The following is a 20,021-nucleotide window of genomic DNA, read 5'->3' as shown; positions in this document are numbered from 1 at the left end:
TCAAATTATTGCTATTCCTGTTACCTGGAATATATGTCATCTTTTGAAATCTTACTATTTCTCCAAACAATCTCAATTTTCAATGAGGCTTTTCTTGATGATCTAGTCCTTAATGATACCTCCCTTTCCTAAACTCTTTAATTATAAACTTACTTCAGAACTGAACCATCAAAATACCAATCACAAAATACTAACTCCAAGGGTTTGTGGCATATTTTTGCTACTAGATTATAAATTCTTCAAATTCAAGAGCTATATCATATGTCTGTGGATTAATGAAATGAATGCAGGCTTTAAGGTTAGCATTCTGTTAGACACAGGTTGAAATTCTGGCTCTGCCATTTGCCAGATAAGTGACCTAAAGCAAGTCACATAATCTCTCTCAGTCTCTTTAAAATGGAGAACATAATACTTACCTCAGAATGTTGTTGTGAAGATTAAATGAGATAACATATGTGAAAGGGCCTGGCACATAGTAACGCTCAAAGAAAGGTTGGTTTCCTTCCTTATTTCCTTCTTTTTTCCCTCAGTACCTGGTACAATGTTGAGAACACAATAAACCCTCAATAAAAGCTTTCTAAATATTCATTTGAACTTAGATTTCCTAAAAATATGTTTAATTATTAATTGTGATAACTCCTATGTTTCCAAATTGTGTTACTTTAAATCATATGCACATAAGGTAGGAAATTTCAAAACAGAACAAAGCGTGTGAGGTTGTTACTTAGGATGATGAGAAAAGGAAGTAAAGAAAGGTAAAAGTATTTAAAAACAATTTAATTTAAAAGTATTTAAGAAGAATTCAGTGAAAATTATTACAGGTATGGTGTTCTTTACATAAGTATCTTTGGATAAGTGAGAGTTGATTGCTGACCTTAGGGGAAGTTGAATGAGAGAGAGAGGGAGGGAGGGAGGGAGGAAGGGAGCAAGTCAGAGAGAGAAGGAAGAAGAGGAGAAAGGGAGGAAGGGAAAAAGAAAGGGATGAAGGAAGGGAGGAAGGAAGGTTGGTTCTGCTGGGATCTCTTTTATGTCCTCACATTAACGTAAGCTATTAACATTGATCACTCCCTGCCTGCCTTCCCCTAAAAACAATCCCCATTGCAAACTCTGTCTTACAAAAATGTAATTATCTAATGGGAGAACCAAATTAATTTAAAAATTTTCCGCAGTGGATGGTAACCAAAGAATCCTCCTAGAACAGTCAGAAAGATATTTGAGGATGTTATTACTTTTATTAAAAAACAAAAAACTTCTGACTAAAACTTCTAATTAAAGAATTTGGTCTGCACCCAGTTCCTCTGAGGTCAATCCAAATGGTGCTGCCCTTTCAGCTGCAGTGATGTCTTCTTCGTTTTCCAGAAAGGCCATGGGCATGGTTTAGGGGTCTAGCTCATGTTGTTTAGTTATAAGAAAGACTAGCCTGTACAGACAAAAGTCTTCGGCATTAAATAAAACTGAAAATTTTCCCCAAACCAAACAAGAGCTGCTGGTCTCAACTTCAACCTCATTGTAGACAGGTTCTACTTAAAACTTGTAATGGTCTTTAAAGAAAACCCAATAGATTAGTGTCCACCCTACTCCAATGTAACTTAGCTGGAGAGGGGAAAATGGCTGCCATTTAACTCAATTAAGAAAATATTACTGAGCATATTCTAGCTCATGTTATTACTTTTATTTGGATAGCATTGATAATTTACAAAGTGTTTTCACTTATATCATCTCATTTAACCCTCACCATAACCCTGAGAAGTAGATAACCTCATGTTTAAAAATGAGAAAAACGAAGATCAGAAAAGTTATGCCATTTGCCCAAGGTCACATAGCTAGTAAAGTAGCAGAACCAAGACTCAAACTTAGGTCTACTGACTCCAAGTCAAGTGACCTTCCAATATATCAGATCTTATAATAAATGTTATAGGAAATTTTTTAAATGAGTATACACAGTGATTGTGCTCTTGAAGTTTATCATTTCCCTTGATTCTACATAAGATCCCATAGTAAGTTATATGCTGATGAATGGGGCTGAGAAGGTAAAGACTACAACTAAATAGATTAGCTCTAGAGTAAATCAGAAGAGAGGGGTGAGAGATCATCTTTTCCCTGTATTAGGGGAAATACAGGCTCTAACCAATCTCATCAGGTCACCTGCAGTACTATAATAAAGGAAGTATTAAAATCGTGAGATTATCTAATAGGAAACTCAAATGATACACACATAAATTTATGTTTATAAAGGACATGTAACTGATGAAATCTTTCAGAGATACAGAGGGTTGTTCTCACATGTAGGAGGAGCTGGATTTGAAACTCTTAAATCCATTAAAATGGGATTACACATTTTCTTTTGTGCACATTCGTCGTACAATGTAGAAAAAAGGAGGAAAGAGTAAAAATTCTGTGGAAAATTTTTTTCTTATCAGATTGAAGTGTGACTTGAATGAGAGGAAGAAAATATGTGACTAAATATGGCATTATACTCTTTAAAAAATTTTCTAAAAACTATCTCCTTTTAAAGTGATTTTTAAAAAAGGTTCTCTCTACTCCCAATTCTAAACTTGGTTTATGGGTTAAATTTTGCAAATATATAAATATAGTACCACCCATAAAAATGAAGGATAAGAAGAAATTTTGATTAAATTTATAGTAATTCACTTAATTTTTAAGTAAGGCATTCCTTACAGTGAGATAGATGCACCTAGTACCAGATATAACTGTCTGTTTTCCTAAAAATCTGAACCCAATTAGAGGGAAAAAAGCACCAAATCTTCAAATGATCAAGTACATAAAATGGTCTAAAAATCACTCAAAACAAAAGCAGGGTTAGAATTCCACATGCAATTGAACCTAATAAAATCTAGCAATTTAGGTCCCAAAAATGTATGGAACATTGAGGAGTAATAGAAGAAAAAAGGAATACTTGAATATATACAGTATAAACATAAATATGAAAAAAATTCATCTTCCTCTTGTGAAAATGGAGACAATTTAAGATTCTTCTGAGTAAGATGATATGTGCAAGGGAAGATTTTTTTTTGAAGATGAATCTATCCTATGCATTGCTTCCAAATACTCCAGAGAGGAGAATACTTGAAGGCAAGAGATCTATTAAGAGACTATCAAAATAATCCAGGGGGGGAACTGATGAAGAACTGAACTAGGATGACAGCAGTGAGACTGGAAAATAGGGAAAATAAGACAATCCCTAGCTGACTGATTGACTCATATTAGGAAGAAAAAGAAAACTATTGGGTCTATGGATGAATGCCTTCTACTGTACACTATAACCATATAGGTTCTTTTTTAATCAAACCAGATATGATTGGACACCTAATGCTCAAAAGCCACCAATGGTTTTCAACGGGTTTCCATTAAAAACATCAAACTGGTATTCAAGATCTTTCACAACCTGATTACAATTTATCTAATCGTAACGTTTTTTTTCCTCCAACAAAAACTCTCTATCCATCTAGCATATTGCCTATACTATTCACAAACAGGCTACTCCTTAATTCCAGACTTCATATTTGCTTATGTTGTTAACCTCACTGAGAAAGTCTTCCTTCTTCCAAAAACCTAAATATCACCTGTCCTTCTGGGCTCATGTTAACCTTATCTCATGCGTAAATTCTTATCTAGTCATCTTACCTTAACTTTACCTACTCTCTCAACTTCTACAGCATTTATTTTCTATAAAATTCATCTCATTTTTCCTCCCATTGCTATATGCTCTATTCAAATGTGTTCCAGAATCAATGATAAATTCCTACAAACAAAAATTATATTTTATACTCCTTTTAGAATCTAGTATGGTTCTAATAATCAATAAGCCCTTTAAAAGTAAGCTATTCTGATCTCTCATAATCCTTGTATACATTTATATAGCATAGGGTTATTTTAGATTTACAGTATTGCTTTTCTAGATTGCAGACTTTTCTATTACATGTTGTGTAAGACTAAGAATCAAGTCATATGCTATTTCTCTATCCCCGTGAACAAGCACAATGAAAGCATTAGTAGGAATCAACTGATTTTTCTACACACTTAAGATCTCTGAGTCTAATATTTATTCAGAGGTAAAAATGGTTTTTGGTAGGTTAAAGTCCCATAATTCCCTTACTTTCTTTCAAAGAGAAGAAGGAAAACAGATTAGTGAGTAAACATGTCATTTCACTTTTAAAACTGGCCTACGAAATGCAGACTGACCAATTTCTTTTTTAAAAGGGATAGAAGAAGATAGAAGAAAGGTTTCAGAGAGGAAAGGGATATTGTCAGAGTGGGCCAGTTTCTGCAACATGGAATACGGGAGAATTCTAGTAGGTGCTCCTGGGGACACAGGCTGGCACTTCTCCCTTCCCACCACTGTGAGGAGGAAGAATTAGATCAAAAGTAGGATGAGCCTCAAGACCTGGGCAAATGTTCAAGTTCTCCATTGGGCAATTGTTTCCACTTCTGAGTTGGGCTAATAACTGTCAAAATGTCAGACCATGACTACTAACTGGGTAGACAAGCTATTGTGCTCAATGTACCTTTGAAAATAGCTTTGCAACAATGCTTGTATGTAGCCTATATTATTTTTCAGTCAAAGTGTAATGCTTCCTATGCCAAGATAAATCTCAATATATAATTAGTAACTTACCTAACCATAATTCTGATTAGAGATATAATTTTCTTGAAAAAAATATTATTTTACTTACATTTCTATAGTATATTTAGAAGGCAACTGCACATATAGTTCATATTTGTTCCACCCAAAAAAGGATAAAGGTCAAATACTGTTATCCGCATTTTATAGGTGTTGGAGAGTTTACAATCCGCGTGCCAAAGGATATTTAGAATTTAAGATTTGGAATCGGACCCAAAATCAGATCTTAAAGCTCTAGATAGGGAAAATGGCACAGAATGGAGGCGGGGAATTGGGGGGGGGGCGGCGGCTAGTGCAGAGTGGGAGATAACACCTAAATGACAGTAGAGAGATTTGAGTTTTAATCTTGATACTTAACTACCACTACCTAGTAAAGCAACCTTAAAAAGATCACTGAATTTTCAAAGGCTTCTTTTTTCTCATCTAAAAAAGGAGAAATCTGGACTAGATGTTTTCAGACATTCATTCAAAAAGTTATTAAACCCTAGTATGTAGGCACTAGGAGATATAACACTAGGCTTTTGCCCCTAAAATAACTCACAGATTAGTGGACGAGACATACACATGAACAAGACAACCGAGAAACAATGTGATAACAACAAAAGATAACAGCGTTGTAAAGAGCAGAGAGGAATAATTTAGCAAGGAATGAGGATAGGGATTTAAATCTGAATTGTCTTAAAGGACAAAAAAAAAAATTATTCCAGCAAATAGAGGACAGAAGGACATTCCAATCAGAGGGAACAGCAAAAACAAAGGCTCAGAGTAGGAAAGCAGCATAGTTTATATAGGGAATTATAAGCAGTTCAGTACTGCCAAAGTATAATTGGACAGCAGAAGAGAGATGAGGCAAGAGTTGAAAGCAGAGGCCAGATTGAGGAGATCTTTGTGTGATATAGAAGGAATCTGGACTTTATCCAGTAGGCAATGAAGATCCAGCGCAGGGCTTTCATAGGGTAGCAGCATAGTTAGTATTTAATTTTAGAAAGATCACTTTGACAGTCATGTGAAGGAAGAATATGAGTGGTAGAAACTACAGGCAGAGATCTATAGTTAAGAATCTATAGCAGAGATGATGAGGGCTTATTCTAGGGTGGTTACAGAGAAGGACGTAAGTTAAAGAAATAAGCAAAACCAGCAGGACTAGAAATGAATTGGGAGTGGGGTGAAGATTTGAAGAAAAAAAAAGGCATGGAATAGACCCAGGTTTCTGCTCAAGACAGAACTGAGGTAGTGAATACAGGGGGGAAAGTTGACAAAATTATCTTCAGTTCAGCTTAGGATATGTTGACTACAAAAGAATATCTAGGTAGAGATGTCCAGCAGTCAGTTGAATATAGTACCTTAATGCTCAGAAAAGAGGCCTGCCCTGAAGATACGTAAGTGTGAGAGCAAGCTGCATACTAGGAGTAACTGAAACCTTAATGTGAATGTGACCATCCAGGGAGAGGGTACATAGCGAGAACAGTCCTTGGCCAGAACCCAGTTAGATATCAAAATGCATGCAATAGGCAAAGGAAGAAAACCAGGCAAGAAAAGCATCCTAGAACACAATGGGAGAGATCATCCCAAAAAGGAAGTAGTAATCAAAAGTATAAAATATATCCCAGATATAAATCCAGGAAAAGAAAAACTGAAAAATGTCTACTAGTCTTAGCAATTAAGGGGTCACTGGAGAACTTACTAAAAGTGGTTTCAATCAAGTGAATAAGAAAGCAAGTTAGACTGCAGTGGACTGAAAAGTAGAAACTAGTATGAAGACTTATCTGTTTGGAAATTTTAAATCAGAAGAAAAGGAATTTGAAACTTCATGAAGATTGGAAAGATCAATTCCAAATCCCTTCTAGTTCTCATACTTTATTTTTTTCATATGGATAAAAAACCTATTTTGGTAAAATTTCATTAAAACCCACAAAGATTAATTTTTGAAGTACCATTTTTAATTATCAGGAAAAGTAGGGGACTCATTGTAGCTATGAATGGAATACATGTGTATATGTAACATTTCCCAACGTAGCTTCGAAATACCTTGTATTTCTAGTTTCTTTTTTCATATACGAGTATCTTTTTTCATATACTAAAGTGGGCTAGGACAAAAGGGAAACTATTAGTGGAGTAACCCTCTCTGGCTCCAGCTGTTCCTTCTCTTAATATCTCATGAAAACATCCTTTGTTACCCTCTGCCTGGAATATCCTTCACCTCTATTTTAATTTGCTTAATTCCTACTCACTCTTCAAGGGCTTGCTCAAACTCCCCTCACAGAATCACAGAATCACAGAATGTTAGAGACAAAAGGGCCTTACAAATTCATTGAATCCAGATGTTCTCACTATGCTGATGAAGGGACTAAAGACCACAGTGTCTCAGAGAATGACCTGCCCAAGGTCATACTCATAGCTTTTGGTGGAGTTTAAATTTGAACTATTTCTTCACCCAGGGCCCATTTCACTACACATTATTTCCTCAGATAATTATTATTTATAAAACTTACAATTGCAATAAGTCAGGTGTTAAAAATAATCAATTTAAAATAGTTTATTTAGTATAAGATCCACGTTAACACCCTTCCAAAAATTAAGGAGCCGGTCTATAACTTATTAGTTTGACTCAACTATCCACAACTACTTGATTATACAAGCAAAGATTACAGATGTCGACTAATATTGATTTCATGGATAAGTTGACTGTCAGTCACTAAATAGGTTTTCTCCTCAAGAGTGCAGCATTTATTTCAGCCTCTGCCAGTGGAAGTGTCAGAGCAGATGTTGGCAGACTGTGACATACAGTATGTCTTTAAAACTTGTTGAGGTGTGAAATTTCATAAGGTCAAAGAATGCTGCATTTTGATCAGCAGATACAGGAGTTCTATACTTTATAAATTATTTCAGACAAACCAATAATAGCATTTGCTAGTAAAATAGAAGAAACTAAGAAACCATACTGGCTTTAGGTCAGATATGATAATGTATGTTGCTTATGTTTTAAAAGCCAATTTCTATCACTTTAAAGCAAATGCTTGCAAAAAAGATCTTTAGAAAGAAAATGCATTCTTAAAGTCAATACAAAATACAAGATATTATTTCAATTGACAATAGGATTTTTAAAATAATTTTCTACTGAAAGAAAGCCATAAATTTGGTGGAGAGAAAAATTATTTTCTTAATTAATGTACAAATACAACAGTATTCTCACTTTTTAAAAAATGAAGTTCCCTACGGAACAATCCACTTATATAAACAGAATTTTTTTTTTTTAAGTAAGATTTCACCAACTCTTTGGTTTATTGTTTTACCTTATTGTTTAAAAAAATTGAAAGAAAGTATCTATAAAAAAGACTGGGGCTCTATATAATGATAAAATGACTTTTATAATATTTGAGGATTTTTATTACCTTGGATTTTCTGATGTTGCTATTTATTATATTTTTAATTTATTTTTTGCTTCAATTTTCCCTCACATCTTTTCTAAACGTGGCTAATAGATAACAACATACAACCAAAATTAAAATTAAGAATGGTGTCTAGTTAAAGATTTTATCCCAATGGTACAAACTTTATCTCTTATGCAAGTTTATTCTAAGTTAACATAACTTTTAAAATGCTTTACTCCTAAATTAACACAGAAAACTCCTTTCATTGATTAATCAGTAATTTGAACAATCTGAAAGCCTGGTCATAACAATTATAATCATCATTATCATCTTTCAGTTTATTTTGTGCTATGTTCAAGCAAATATACAATTTCTAAATAAGTTTAAATTATAAACATTTTTGTTAGATATTTGTAAGGAAGAAAAATTTACTACAAACATAAAATCTCCCCAGAAAATAATGTCTAATGTAAATCACTTGTTTCTTATCATACAATCAATCAAAAGAGCTAAAACTATGATAGGAAACTTTGATTAGAGATGCACTAAGTACTGCAGCATCTTACAACCAAGTTCAGTCCAGCAACCAAGTTCAAAGGTCTTTGTTTACACTTTATAGAGAAAAACTTGAGGTATGTACTTGAGGAATTGTTTTTATCACAAAGTTCTAACTATAAAAATATTAAAATATTTTGCATTATATAAGACCACATATTATCGATAATCCCTATGCTAAGGAACTGAAATTCTATCTAAGCTGAAAATTTCTCTATTAAATACAAACCTAAACTTTTTCATAGGCTTTTCATATATCCCATGATATGTGACACATAAGGCCATACAAATAAATAAATACAAGGTGAATCAACAGTTATAATTAACTTACTTGCTACTGAAAAGTTGTTGAGGGGATAAGGTAAATCCACATCTTGGGGTTTCTCTTTATATCCTATGAATGAGCCATCTGTCTTCAAAAGGAAATATCTTGGCCTCCAGTTTTTTATATATTCTCCTACATGAGGAAAGCATGCATGTTAATGCTGGGGGAAAAAAGGAACAGCAGCTTTTATGTGAAAAATAAATTATGGTACAATATATGTCCTACAACACTGGCCTCCAAAAATTTAGATAGGCAATTTTCTTTTAACTTAGTTTACAAAAGAAAATACATAAGCCTGCAATTAAGATTCAATAAAAACCCAAACATGTTTTGTTTTTAATGATTTCACACTTTGATAATTCATTTGCACCATTATTTCTTCAGAGAATCAGTCAACTGAGTACACATTTTGTTCAGTTTTTCGTATCAGATGGTTGTTAGAGCATATTTTCAGCCGTTTTAAAAAGCCTTGGAAAATAAATCATACACACAGTATCAAGGAATTTCGATGAAAAAACACTTATCATAAGAGGGACATGAAATAGATGTTTCTCTTCCATGTACCACAACTAATTGTGTCATTTTTTAAAAGAAAGAGAAAAATTCTGTTTTCATTGTTAAATCTTGATTGTAACTTGTTTAAACAACATTTTATTGTTATGCATGAGAAAAAAACTGTACAAATGCTATAAACAAGTCAAGGAAATGAAAGAACATGGGTTAATAGAGCTTAAAAACCACACACACTCATACACACAAATGTAATAACTAAGAACACATGGTAGTTCCAAGCACATAATAGTCAATAAATGTATATTTTATCAGATTTTGATATAAGCTATCAACTAGCCACCAAAATATAAATTTTTAACAACCGGATCACCATTTGCTTACTTCATACTTCTTTTAAATTTTAAGCAACAGAGGTGTTCCATGATACTCTAAGAGCTGGAAGGCTCCCTGGTCTCAATTTTCAGTTCTCTACTGGCTATTTCCACCTGGCTTTTCAATCTCAAGTGGTTAATCACAGCACTATAAAAATGTGAAAGCAGTTCAGCTTTCCCTACAAATCCGTTTCTCTTGACACCAGTTATCGAAGTTCAAACCTAGCACTTGACTGTTCCCTCTCCTTATCCTATCAGTAGGTAGGTCAATACTGCCTTCACAAGTCTCTCTCTCATTTAGCCAACCCAAACTGCCCTAACACCTTACATCTGCCCTTCTGCTAATGCACTGTGACTGCTCTCCCATTCTACTCATCCCCCTCCTTCCATCTTATACATCTATCACCTCCAGATAATTCTAATGTCTGTATGTACTGCTTTCATTTTATCATTTTGTGCTCAAAAATATTCTGAATCCTTACTGTTTACTGTAAAGTGTCAGTTTCTTAGTATAAAATGTGAGCTCTTCCATAATCTCACCCCTAACATGTATTTCAGATGTGGAATCATTCCTCTGAATCAGCAATTCTCCAAATTCTTATCGCAGACCTCTTTACACCCTTAAATACTTTTAATACTTAAATATACCCAACAATTTTTTGTGTATGTAGATTACATCTATAATGTTTACTGTATTAGAAACTGAAAAGAAAATTTAAATTCTTATTACTTCCTTTAATAGTAACAATAAACTCATTACATGCAACATTAATATTTTTATTAAAATAGTTTTATTTTCTAAAACAAAAAAATTAGTGTGAAGAGCAGAACTGCTTTACATCTTTGAAAGTCTCTTTAATCCTTTGGCTTAACAGAAGACAGCCAGTCTCATACCTGCTTTAACCTGTTACGGTATGTTGTTTTGATTGAAATATAGAAAAAAAAAATCTGGCTCAAACAGATGTGTAGCTGGAAAAGGGCAGAGTATTCAGATAGTTATAGATGTCTTTCTTTGATACTACACCAGCATTTGACAAACAGTCATTTTCTAAAAGGTTAACTGCAATGTGGAATTTGAAACCATTATCAGTGAACTTTCTGTACTCTGCTATGTGAAGTCCACTGGTCTGTATTTCACACTGAATGAATCTTTTACGCTCTGCATGATTTTGTAACATCACTCACTGTTCGTTTAGGAAACACTAGTCCACCAAGTCATACTGGTCTTCCAAATATTGACACAATTCCTTATACAATCACATTCATTATCACTACAAATCAAAGTAAGCAGTAGGAAGCTGTGAAGCTCATGATGGCAGATATGTTCTCCAAAATTCTACTCTTTGCTTTAAAACTCAGTTTTAACCATCGGAAGTAAACATTGTCAGTTCTTTTTCCTTCAAGTGATACACTCCAAGTGCCCAACCTAGTGCCTGCCACTTTAGCGATGCTCAATAATAACTTACTAAATGAATAAATATGTATATGAATATCTTCCCCACAAGTATATAAGCACACAAGAGGAACTTAAGGGAAAGAAAAGGAAAACCTGACACCCCTCCTCAGTTTAATTTACTTAAAAATATGGCCCTAATGTGAATAAACCCAGGCCAAATTTGTAAAACCAGAATGCTAAACCCACAGTCCCCATTAAAAAATGAAACAGTTCCTTTCTTGATTGTACTTATTGTTTTATTTTTCCATTCATATTTAAGTATTCCTATATAAAATTTAAAATATAAAATATAAAATGTTCTCTAATTAGCAATATAATATTTAGAGTTCAAATGCTATTTTAAAACAATAACAAATTTATAGAGGTACAAAGTGCTATAAGTCTGATAAGCTAAATAATAATGGTTTAATAATTATACCAAAGATAAAATGAAAGTAATTCATTTTGAAAATTTTAAAAAAGAAAAAATCGGATAACACCATTTCTTCTTATACATCATTTCTTCTTATTTTTTAAGAGTACTAAATACACTTATTTTAAAAGTGTATAATTAAATATAAGTTTTCATTTCTACAAATAATTTCCTGTCAGCCACTAAGTATTTACAAGCGCAGATAAAAGACACAAAACATCACCACAAAATTTTCTTTTTACTAAACAAATCTTAAGAAATTTAAAGTATTTTATGTGGTTTATAGCAGGACTTCTGGTTACCAAAAAGTTCTTAAAAATAAATCTATTATGCATCCCTGACAGGTAATACATTATACCCAGATTGTGAGATAGTCATTGACCCAGAAGAAAAGCTGGAAAGTCAAAATTTCCCTTCTTTATTAGATAAAAATAAGTATTTCTCACAAAATTTTATTACTAATTTTGAATTGATTCAGTTAATCAACAACTGTACTGTCACGCTAAGCTAATAGTGGATCTCAAACTTTCAATGAAGACTCTTGAAGGTAATTTTTATTTTCTTGTCATTTTTCATCTATAATATGAATGGACTTTCTGAGAAAGTGCTTGGAGTGCATTCATGTATTTACTAATTTATTCTAGGTGCTAGGAACACAGTTGCAGACCCCCCCCTCCAAAAATGGTCTCTAACTCATAAAGCTTATATTCCAGTATTACACAAGATTTCAGGTGCCCCCTAAAATTTGCAGAAGGGTTCTGAGTATTCCTGAAAGTGGATCCTTTTTTATAGGTTCCTATAAACAGTCTTAACTAAAGCTCATGTAATAGCATGATGTGTTGGCCTAATTAAATATTCATTTTCTAGTTCCAGAAGTGGAACCGAGGCTCAAAGAAATGGGCCTTACGAGGACACAAACTCATAAGGTATTAATAAAAGAAAAAAGTGAGCTTATTGCCACCTTCTAAACCAGTACAGAAGAAGGATAATATTCCTAGCTTAAAAGAATAAAAAAAGTTATAGCTTTTCACAACACCTTGGCAAGACACTGTGTAAACTGATGGCAAAGTAGAATTGTTCCTGCAGCCTTGGGGTTCCCAAGAAAACCGGATCTTGTCCAGCTGGTCATGGAACACTTTCTTAATTCACTCAGCTGAGGCAGTGAGAGTTCATGTAAGGCACATCTTCTCAGGCTGCTCTAAAAATATGGCCAAAAAGTCCTGGCTTTTACAGGGGCTAAGTGCCTAGAATAAAGTTACCCTCTCTGCCACAGATCCTTTTAGATAGACTGCTAGAAGTCAACCACATTTTATTTTTTAAGCATAGCATTTACCCCTAAGTTTATACCTGCTGCATTAAAACCAAGTTGCATCATATTTTTATATTTATAGCCCATAGACTTGAACTAATTTAAGAGACAGCCTGGTTATAATGGGGAGAAAGTCTTGTTAAATAAAGCAGGAGCATTTATGGGGTACCAAGTCCTCTGAAGAGACTGTTCCATGGATACCCATCAATATACATTCGAAATTTGTATGCACTGTCAGCAAGCACCACGGTTACACCTGGACAAGATTTCCATCACAACTTTCTATCTACCTTAATGGGTGCTTCCAATTCTTTCGTACTCCTTGGCTGGAGGCTTTATATATTTTGAAGTATGCTATTACGAACATCACAACACATAATTTCTAACAAAGTTTCTGATATTTTGGCTTCTGTAGTAGACTGAATGGTGAACCCAAAATGTATGTATACACCCTAATCCCTGGAAACTGGGAATAACACCTTACATGGCAAAAGGATTTTGAGAAGAGGAGCTTCTCGAAAGAGAAGCTTATCCTGGATTATCTGGGTGAGCCCTAAATCCAATTACAAATATCTATAAAAGTGAAGCAGAAGAAGATTTGACACAAAGAGAAATGGAAGAGGCAATGTGACCATGGAGACAGATATTGGAATGATGCACCACAAGCAAAGGACTATCTGAAGACACCAGAAGCTGTAAGAGGCAAGGATTCTCCTCTGAAGTCTCCACAGGGAGCCTTACACCTGGATTCTAACTTACACCTGCTGCTTACACCTGCTGATACCTTGATTCTAACTTCTGGCCTCCAGAACTGTGAGAGAATAAATGTCTGTTGTTTTAAGCCACCCAATTTTCCGTAATTTGTTACAGCAGCCCTAGAAAACTAATGCAGCGTCTCAACACTATAACCAAAGGTTTGTCTACAGAAACCAAACAAATAAACAAACAAAACCCTACTGATTAAGTTCTTGGCATGAGTGGTATAGAGACTCATAGTTAATACCTTATGCATACAGAGGGAAAAATCCACATCACTTCTATAAATAGCAGAGAATCCTATTTATGAAATGTGGGGTTGGAAGAAGCTGTTTACTGGAGTTCACAGTTTTACTTAGTTATGAGGACTTCAGATTCTGGACTTTTGCCAGCTTTCTTACCTTACTTAATAATTTACTTCTTGTAATTTCTTAAAGCAAACTGAAATTATGGTTTCTGTTATAGATACAGGTGATATAGCTTTTAAAATTACCAATGGCCACTCATACTTGCTGTAACAGAGGCTTCAAAAGCTAATCACTTGCTAAGGAAGAGGCTGAAGGCATTCTCACATGCATGTCAGGAAAGAGGCATTACTGTTTTGACTCATCATAAAGCTGAAACTTAGCTTTCCTGAAAATACTGAGTTTTTTATATTGTATTTTCTTGTTTAATCACAGTCCAAGTTTTTTTCTTGCCTGCACCACGTGGCACATGGGATCTTAGTTCCTCGACCAGGGATCGAACCCATGTCCCCTGCGTTGGAAGTGCAGAGTCTTAACCCCTGGACCGCCAGGGAAGTCCCACAATCCTAGTTTTTAAGATGTAATATTATTTGTCTTTGTCATCTCTGAGGGATAATAGCTTGAGTTTGAATTCTGACTCTTTCATTTATCAGCTGCAGGAAATTAACCTCTCTACACCTTAGTTTCCTCACCTGAAAAATGAGAATCATAACAGTACCTACCTGAAGGGTTTGGAAGGACATAAAAAGGACTTAAAACATTACCTGGCATATAACAAGTGTTAGATTATTATTATTATTATTAAATGAAGCCATTATCATTTGTGGTAATATTTACAATTCACCTCACGTTAAACATTCTACTACTCAATACAGCACTTATTCAGGAGTATTTACATAAATGAGGCAATAGGCAGCAATCAGTAATAAGTTTACTCCACCAGCAGAAAAAAAGTCTCTTTAACTAGTTTCAGGTATATAAAACAAAGCCTAGCTAAAGAAATAAAATAGGTTATCCAATACCAAAACACAACACTGATTTAATACCTTTTACTTTTTTTTTAAAGATAGGGGTAGGATATCACAGAGGTAACTAGTCTTCCAAAGAAAAAAGCACAAGTCTTAGATCTCTCTGAATTATTTTTATTAAATGATATACACAGGGTACAATACCATGAAAATACAAGTATTTTAAGAATTTCCAAAGAAGTGCTTTAAATCAAAAAATGACAGCTTTCAATAAAAATAAATTTATATGACTTTAAGAAACCATTAGTCTTAAGTAAAAGTCTTCATGGGTCAATTTTTACCTAAGACAAAAAGAGCCTTAATGTTAATTTCAGTATAAAATCTATTTAATTTTATGGTTCACAATACTGTAAATATTCTGCTGCTTGTTGACAGATGCCAACCAAATTTACACATGTGAACTTCCTCAAAGAAAACATGGCAGAATCTTTTTTCCACTAGTGGATTTTCATAAATAAATATTAGCACTATAAATAAATGAATACTGAATATATAATTCATAATAGTGTGCTATATTGTAAATATAACTAAATATAGTTACTGAAGAAATGTATAATGATAAACATAATAAAATATTTGCAATTCTTGAAATCGCCTGTTACATTTTTATATAGCAGATCCAAGTATCATATTCCAATTAGTTCTAAGTAAAAGCCCTATTTCTATCTCTGAAGGAATAGAAGAAATGAGTTTCTATTCTATTCACTGAAATTATCATCATACTGTTTTATAGATGTCTTGAAAATAATCTTAAAGAATTTTTTTATATTATCTACATTGCAATGAGCTAGCATAATAACAATTTTTCAACTGCATAGGGACAATCTGAAATTTTAATAAATGAAAGTGCTTTTGAACACTGTAGGTGCTTACTAAATATATGTTGACTCTTGCAGCTCCTGCAAACCTAAATTTTTAGGTTATCATTCCCCTTTCATTAAGTCCTTTTCAAGGATGTTCTTTCTTTGCCCTTGGGCAAACTAAAATCGTTAAATTCTATGGTGTCTTCTATGCAATCTCTTCAACAAACAGCCATTAACCAGCTCTGGATGTGTGCTGACAGTCTCTGAAAATTAGGTGATGTCTGAAAAACATGCCAAAAGCATTAATGACTCTTGCCCAGCTCAGTCATTTTAAGGTACTGCTCAATGAGCATCACAGATCAAAGAATAAGGTTCTTTAAACATTTTTATTTAAAATTGGGGGAAATGGGCTTCTAATAGATTCAGTCATTCAAAAATATTTAGTGAGTGTCAAAATACTTACTAAAAAAAGGCACTAAAAAAAGCACTGAGAATGCAGCAATGAATGATACAGGCATAGTACCTGCCCTCACGGAGCTTTAAGTATAGTAGGCAGCAATGAAAATAGAGCTAGAGAAAAGCAGATGACTGAGCAATTAAAATTCAAAACGAAAACTTCTTCCACTTCTTCAGTCATTTTTAATGCTCCAGGAGGTCATACTGAGGGATGGCAATATCTCCTATGCCTTGGCATTTCCAAAAAGCAACCTATGTGCCTTGTGAAAAAGGTGTTCAATAATATTTGCTGTTTGATGCATTTCTGTGGGGGAAGAGACTGGGAGCAGTATCAGCATATGGTCCTTCAACGTTCCACAAATGAACTGTGTTAATCCAGGTTTGCTGCTGTGTTAATTCAAGATAGGCCCTGCACCCCCTCCTCTTTGAAGCCTCATGACAATGCAAGCAGAGAAGCACGGTTATATAGTTTATGATACTATTTCCATCCAGCATAACACATAACACACTTTTGCCTTTCACATTTCAAGATACTGCCCAGGCCTGTCTTTTTCTCTCATGATTTTCTGTATAGTATTGATTCATGAGGTCATATTGCAAAACATTCAGATCTTTATGATGATTTCACCCAGGTTGTATGACTATCACATAAGGTCACTGAGAGATTTGTCTGCTCTTGTACTAGTCAATGTTACCACTGCAACTGGCCAGATGGAAGGTGTTTACAATTTTGGTGATTTCGCATCATGCTTCCAAGATGCCTTAAATGCTTTCCAGATGTACCCACATTCCTCTGCTTTACCACATATGCTCTTTCATGATTATTTTGAAAAGTATATTATAGTCAAGAAATTTTGCTTCCACTGCATAATGCATGAACTTGTCATTTTTATATTAAATATAGTTTTCATATCTACTTCCTAAAGAAGCCTGGGATCCATGTTTTGCTTTGAAGCTTGAAGCAATCATGAGAAAAGTACCTATGCACTGAATACCACAAGATGTTGGAATGCCAGCTTCTCTAAGATCTCAGAATGCCGGGTCTGCCAGTACTTAGTCTACTTTATAATTTTCTTTTGTTATCAAGAAAATTGTACAATTACCATCTACCTTTAAACATTCTGGTACTTGTTTCATGGTATTCTGTAAATTAGTTAATCAAATCCTGGTTCCCTTTGTTTTTAGGAAACACTACACTGTAAGCCAAAAATGTGATACTTACTAATTATTCTTTTAAACATAAGAATATCTTAATAGAGTTATAGTATTAAGTTTTAATGTGAGAGAAAAGCAAGGAAAATGGAGAGAGAGAGAGAGAGAGAGAGAGAGAACAAAGCACACATACAAACTAGCCAGCAGAAAAACAGCATCTTGGCAATTTAGTGAAGAATAAACCGTGAGATTAGTTTACTTAGCAGTAGATATGTTGTGGAGAATTACTCAATCTGTACTCAGCTTCCTGCTGGGTTAAATGTGAACTAAATTATTATTTTGCTTACATTTACGCCCTTGTAGATTGCAAAAGCAAAGCTTTCTTTTTAATCTGCTTCCTGCATTATAAGGAAAAAGTCTCCAACTCCACACACTGCATTAAGCATACAGTCATTCCTGCAGTATTTTAACGGAGTAGCTAGGGCCAACAGAATTTTAAACTATTTCAAAGAAATGGACAAATTTAAAAAGACTTTAATAGAAATTTTTACGACTTCCTTACTGTAAATATTTTGCTTTTCACCACATCATATTCTCTAAATATTAAAATCAATGTAATATCTTACACTGCAGTAAACAGTCTTAATGAGTATCAAACATGGAAGGGCTGAGTCCATTTGCAAACCTACTTACATGTACCACCAGCACCTACCACAGAGAAGGCTGGCATTTTCTAGTACTTGAATGGATGAATAAACCTACCACTATGCAGAACAGGGACTACACTCATGTCAGAAAAGCTCTTTCAAATAGAAATCCCACTATAACACAACCCTGCAAAGCTCAATCCATTTTTCTGTTGTAACACCTGATGGGTAAAATATACTACAATATATACAATAACAGTGTCTCACTATGGCAGGGACAGGGAGTTGGCAGAGAAAGTTGTAGTGCTTGCTCATCAGGAGGAGCCCTGTGACATTTGAAAAAACCCTCAGGTGATTCAACCTTCCCACCCCTATATTAAAATCACTGCCTTATAGAACAAAACTCAACAGAATAGAATCAGGTTTTATCTTGGACTCTCACCAATGGAGTGTCTCCTATAATAGCTTTCCAATAGCATGGGACCCAAAAATTACACTGCATCAAATCACAAACTCTATTATTCTGAGGGTGAATCCATGGCCTTTCGTAACTTCTCTCTTCCCTCCTTTGTTTTCCCTAGGCGATATACTTACTGAGACTTACTGAGACTTGTATCACAGTATGTAAGTGGTGAAAGCAAGGCAGGCAAGGGCACTTGAATGTACTGAGCCAAGCACTGTGCTCAGGAATTTTGCACAAGAGACCTCTTCACATAGGCATGGAGAGACTGGTGCTAGGACGTCCTCACGTTACACAGACAGTGATGCTGAGGCTCTGAGACACTGGTAACACGTAAAGGACAAAGTTGAGATCTGAATAAAAATCTATTGCAATCAACAAAATTCTACTCTGCCATGCTGCTCAAGCTTTCAAAAATGAGGCCAGCATTTTACAGAGCACACATTATGTGAAGTCCAGACTTCAAATGCCAACTCTGCCACTCACTAGTTGTGTGCCTTTGGGCATGCTGTTTCATCTCTCTGTGCCTCAGCTTCCTCTTTTGGAAAGTGGGGACAACAGTAGTGAAGAAGAAATAAATTAGCACTTGTAAAGCACATAGAACATCTGGCTCATAGTAAGTATTATACAAGCATTTGTTAAATAAATAAAACCTCTTAAAAGTACGGCTAATCAAAAAAGACTTAGTGAGTGCCTAATATGTACAACGTATTAAACTGCACAAAAGTAAATCGAGTATTTAAAATAAAATGTAAAAACAAATAAATTAATAAAATAAAATAAAATAAAACGTGATTTGTTACAAGAAATAACAAATGCTGGAGAAGATGTGGAGAAAAGGGAACCCCGGGATGCTGCTGGTGGGATTGTAAACTGGTGCAGCCACTATGGAAAACAGTATAGAGTTTCCTCCAAAAATTAAGAATAGAACTACCATATGACCCAGCTACCCCACTTCTGGGGTAGCTTTATCCAAAGAACATGAAAACACTAATTCACAAAGATATCTGTACCCCGATGTTCAGCAACATTATTTACAATAGCCGAGATACGGAAACAACCTAAGTATCCATCAATGGATGAATGGATAAAGAAGATGTGGTGTATATATACACAATATATACCACAATATATATAATGGAATACTACTCAGCCATAAATAAAGAATGAAATCCTGCCATTAGCAACATGGATAGACCTTGAAGGTATTAGGCTAAAGTCAGACAGAGAAAGACAAATACCACGTGCTTTCACTCATGTGTGGAACATCAAAAAACAAATGAACAAACAAAAACAAACTCGTAGATACAGAGAGCAGATTGGCGGTTGTCAGAGGGGAAGGGGGCTTGGGGACTGGGCAAAATAGGTAGAGGGGATCAACCGTATGGTGATGATGGTGATCACTCTGTAGTATATACAGATATTGAATTATGCTATTCACCTGAAACTTATATAATTTAAAAAAATTTCAAATGTAGGGTTTGTTCCCTGTATGGGCTACCAACCACCCCCCCCCAAAC

General features: G+C 34.5%; 1 protein-coding gene across 4 annotated transcripts in view; it reads right to left on the bottom strand.

The window, feature by feature from the left end:
- AKT3 (AKT serine/threonine kinase 3) overlaps positions 1 to 20,021 on the bottom strand; it is a 392,608-nt gene that overhangs the window by 223,300 nt on the left and 149,287 nt on the right. For 3 of the 4 annotated variants that reach the window (XM_057550146.1, XM_057550151.1, XM_057550143.1), the window contains exon 3: positions 8,900 to 9,025. In XM_057550146.1, coding sequence (XP_057406129.1) covers positions 8,900 to 9,025 — 126 coding nt within the window. Of the gene's footprint in view, positions 1 to 416; positions 517 to 8,899; positions 9,026 to 20,021 lie in introns of those variants that run through there. The other variant, XM_057550157.1, reaches the window with a different exon arrangement.

This window comes from Balaenoptera acutorostrata, chromosome 1 (genome assembly GCF_949987535.1).
Source record: "Balaenoptera acutorostrata chromosome 1, mBalAcu1.1, whole genome shotgun sequence".
In the NCBI taxonomy this organism is placed as follows: domain Eukaryota; kingdom Metazoa; phylum Chordata; class Mammalia; order Artiodactyla; family Balaenopteridae; genus Balaenoptera; species Balaenoptera acutorostrata.
This window is presented reverse-complemented; position numbering and strand designations above follow the sequence as displayed.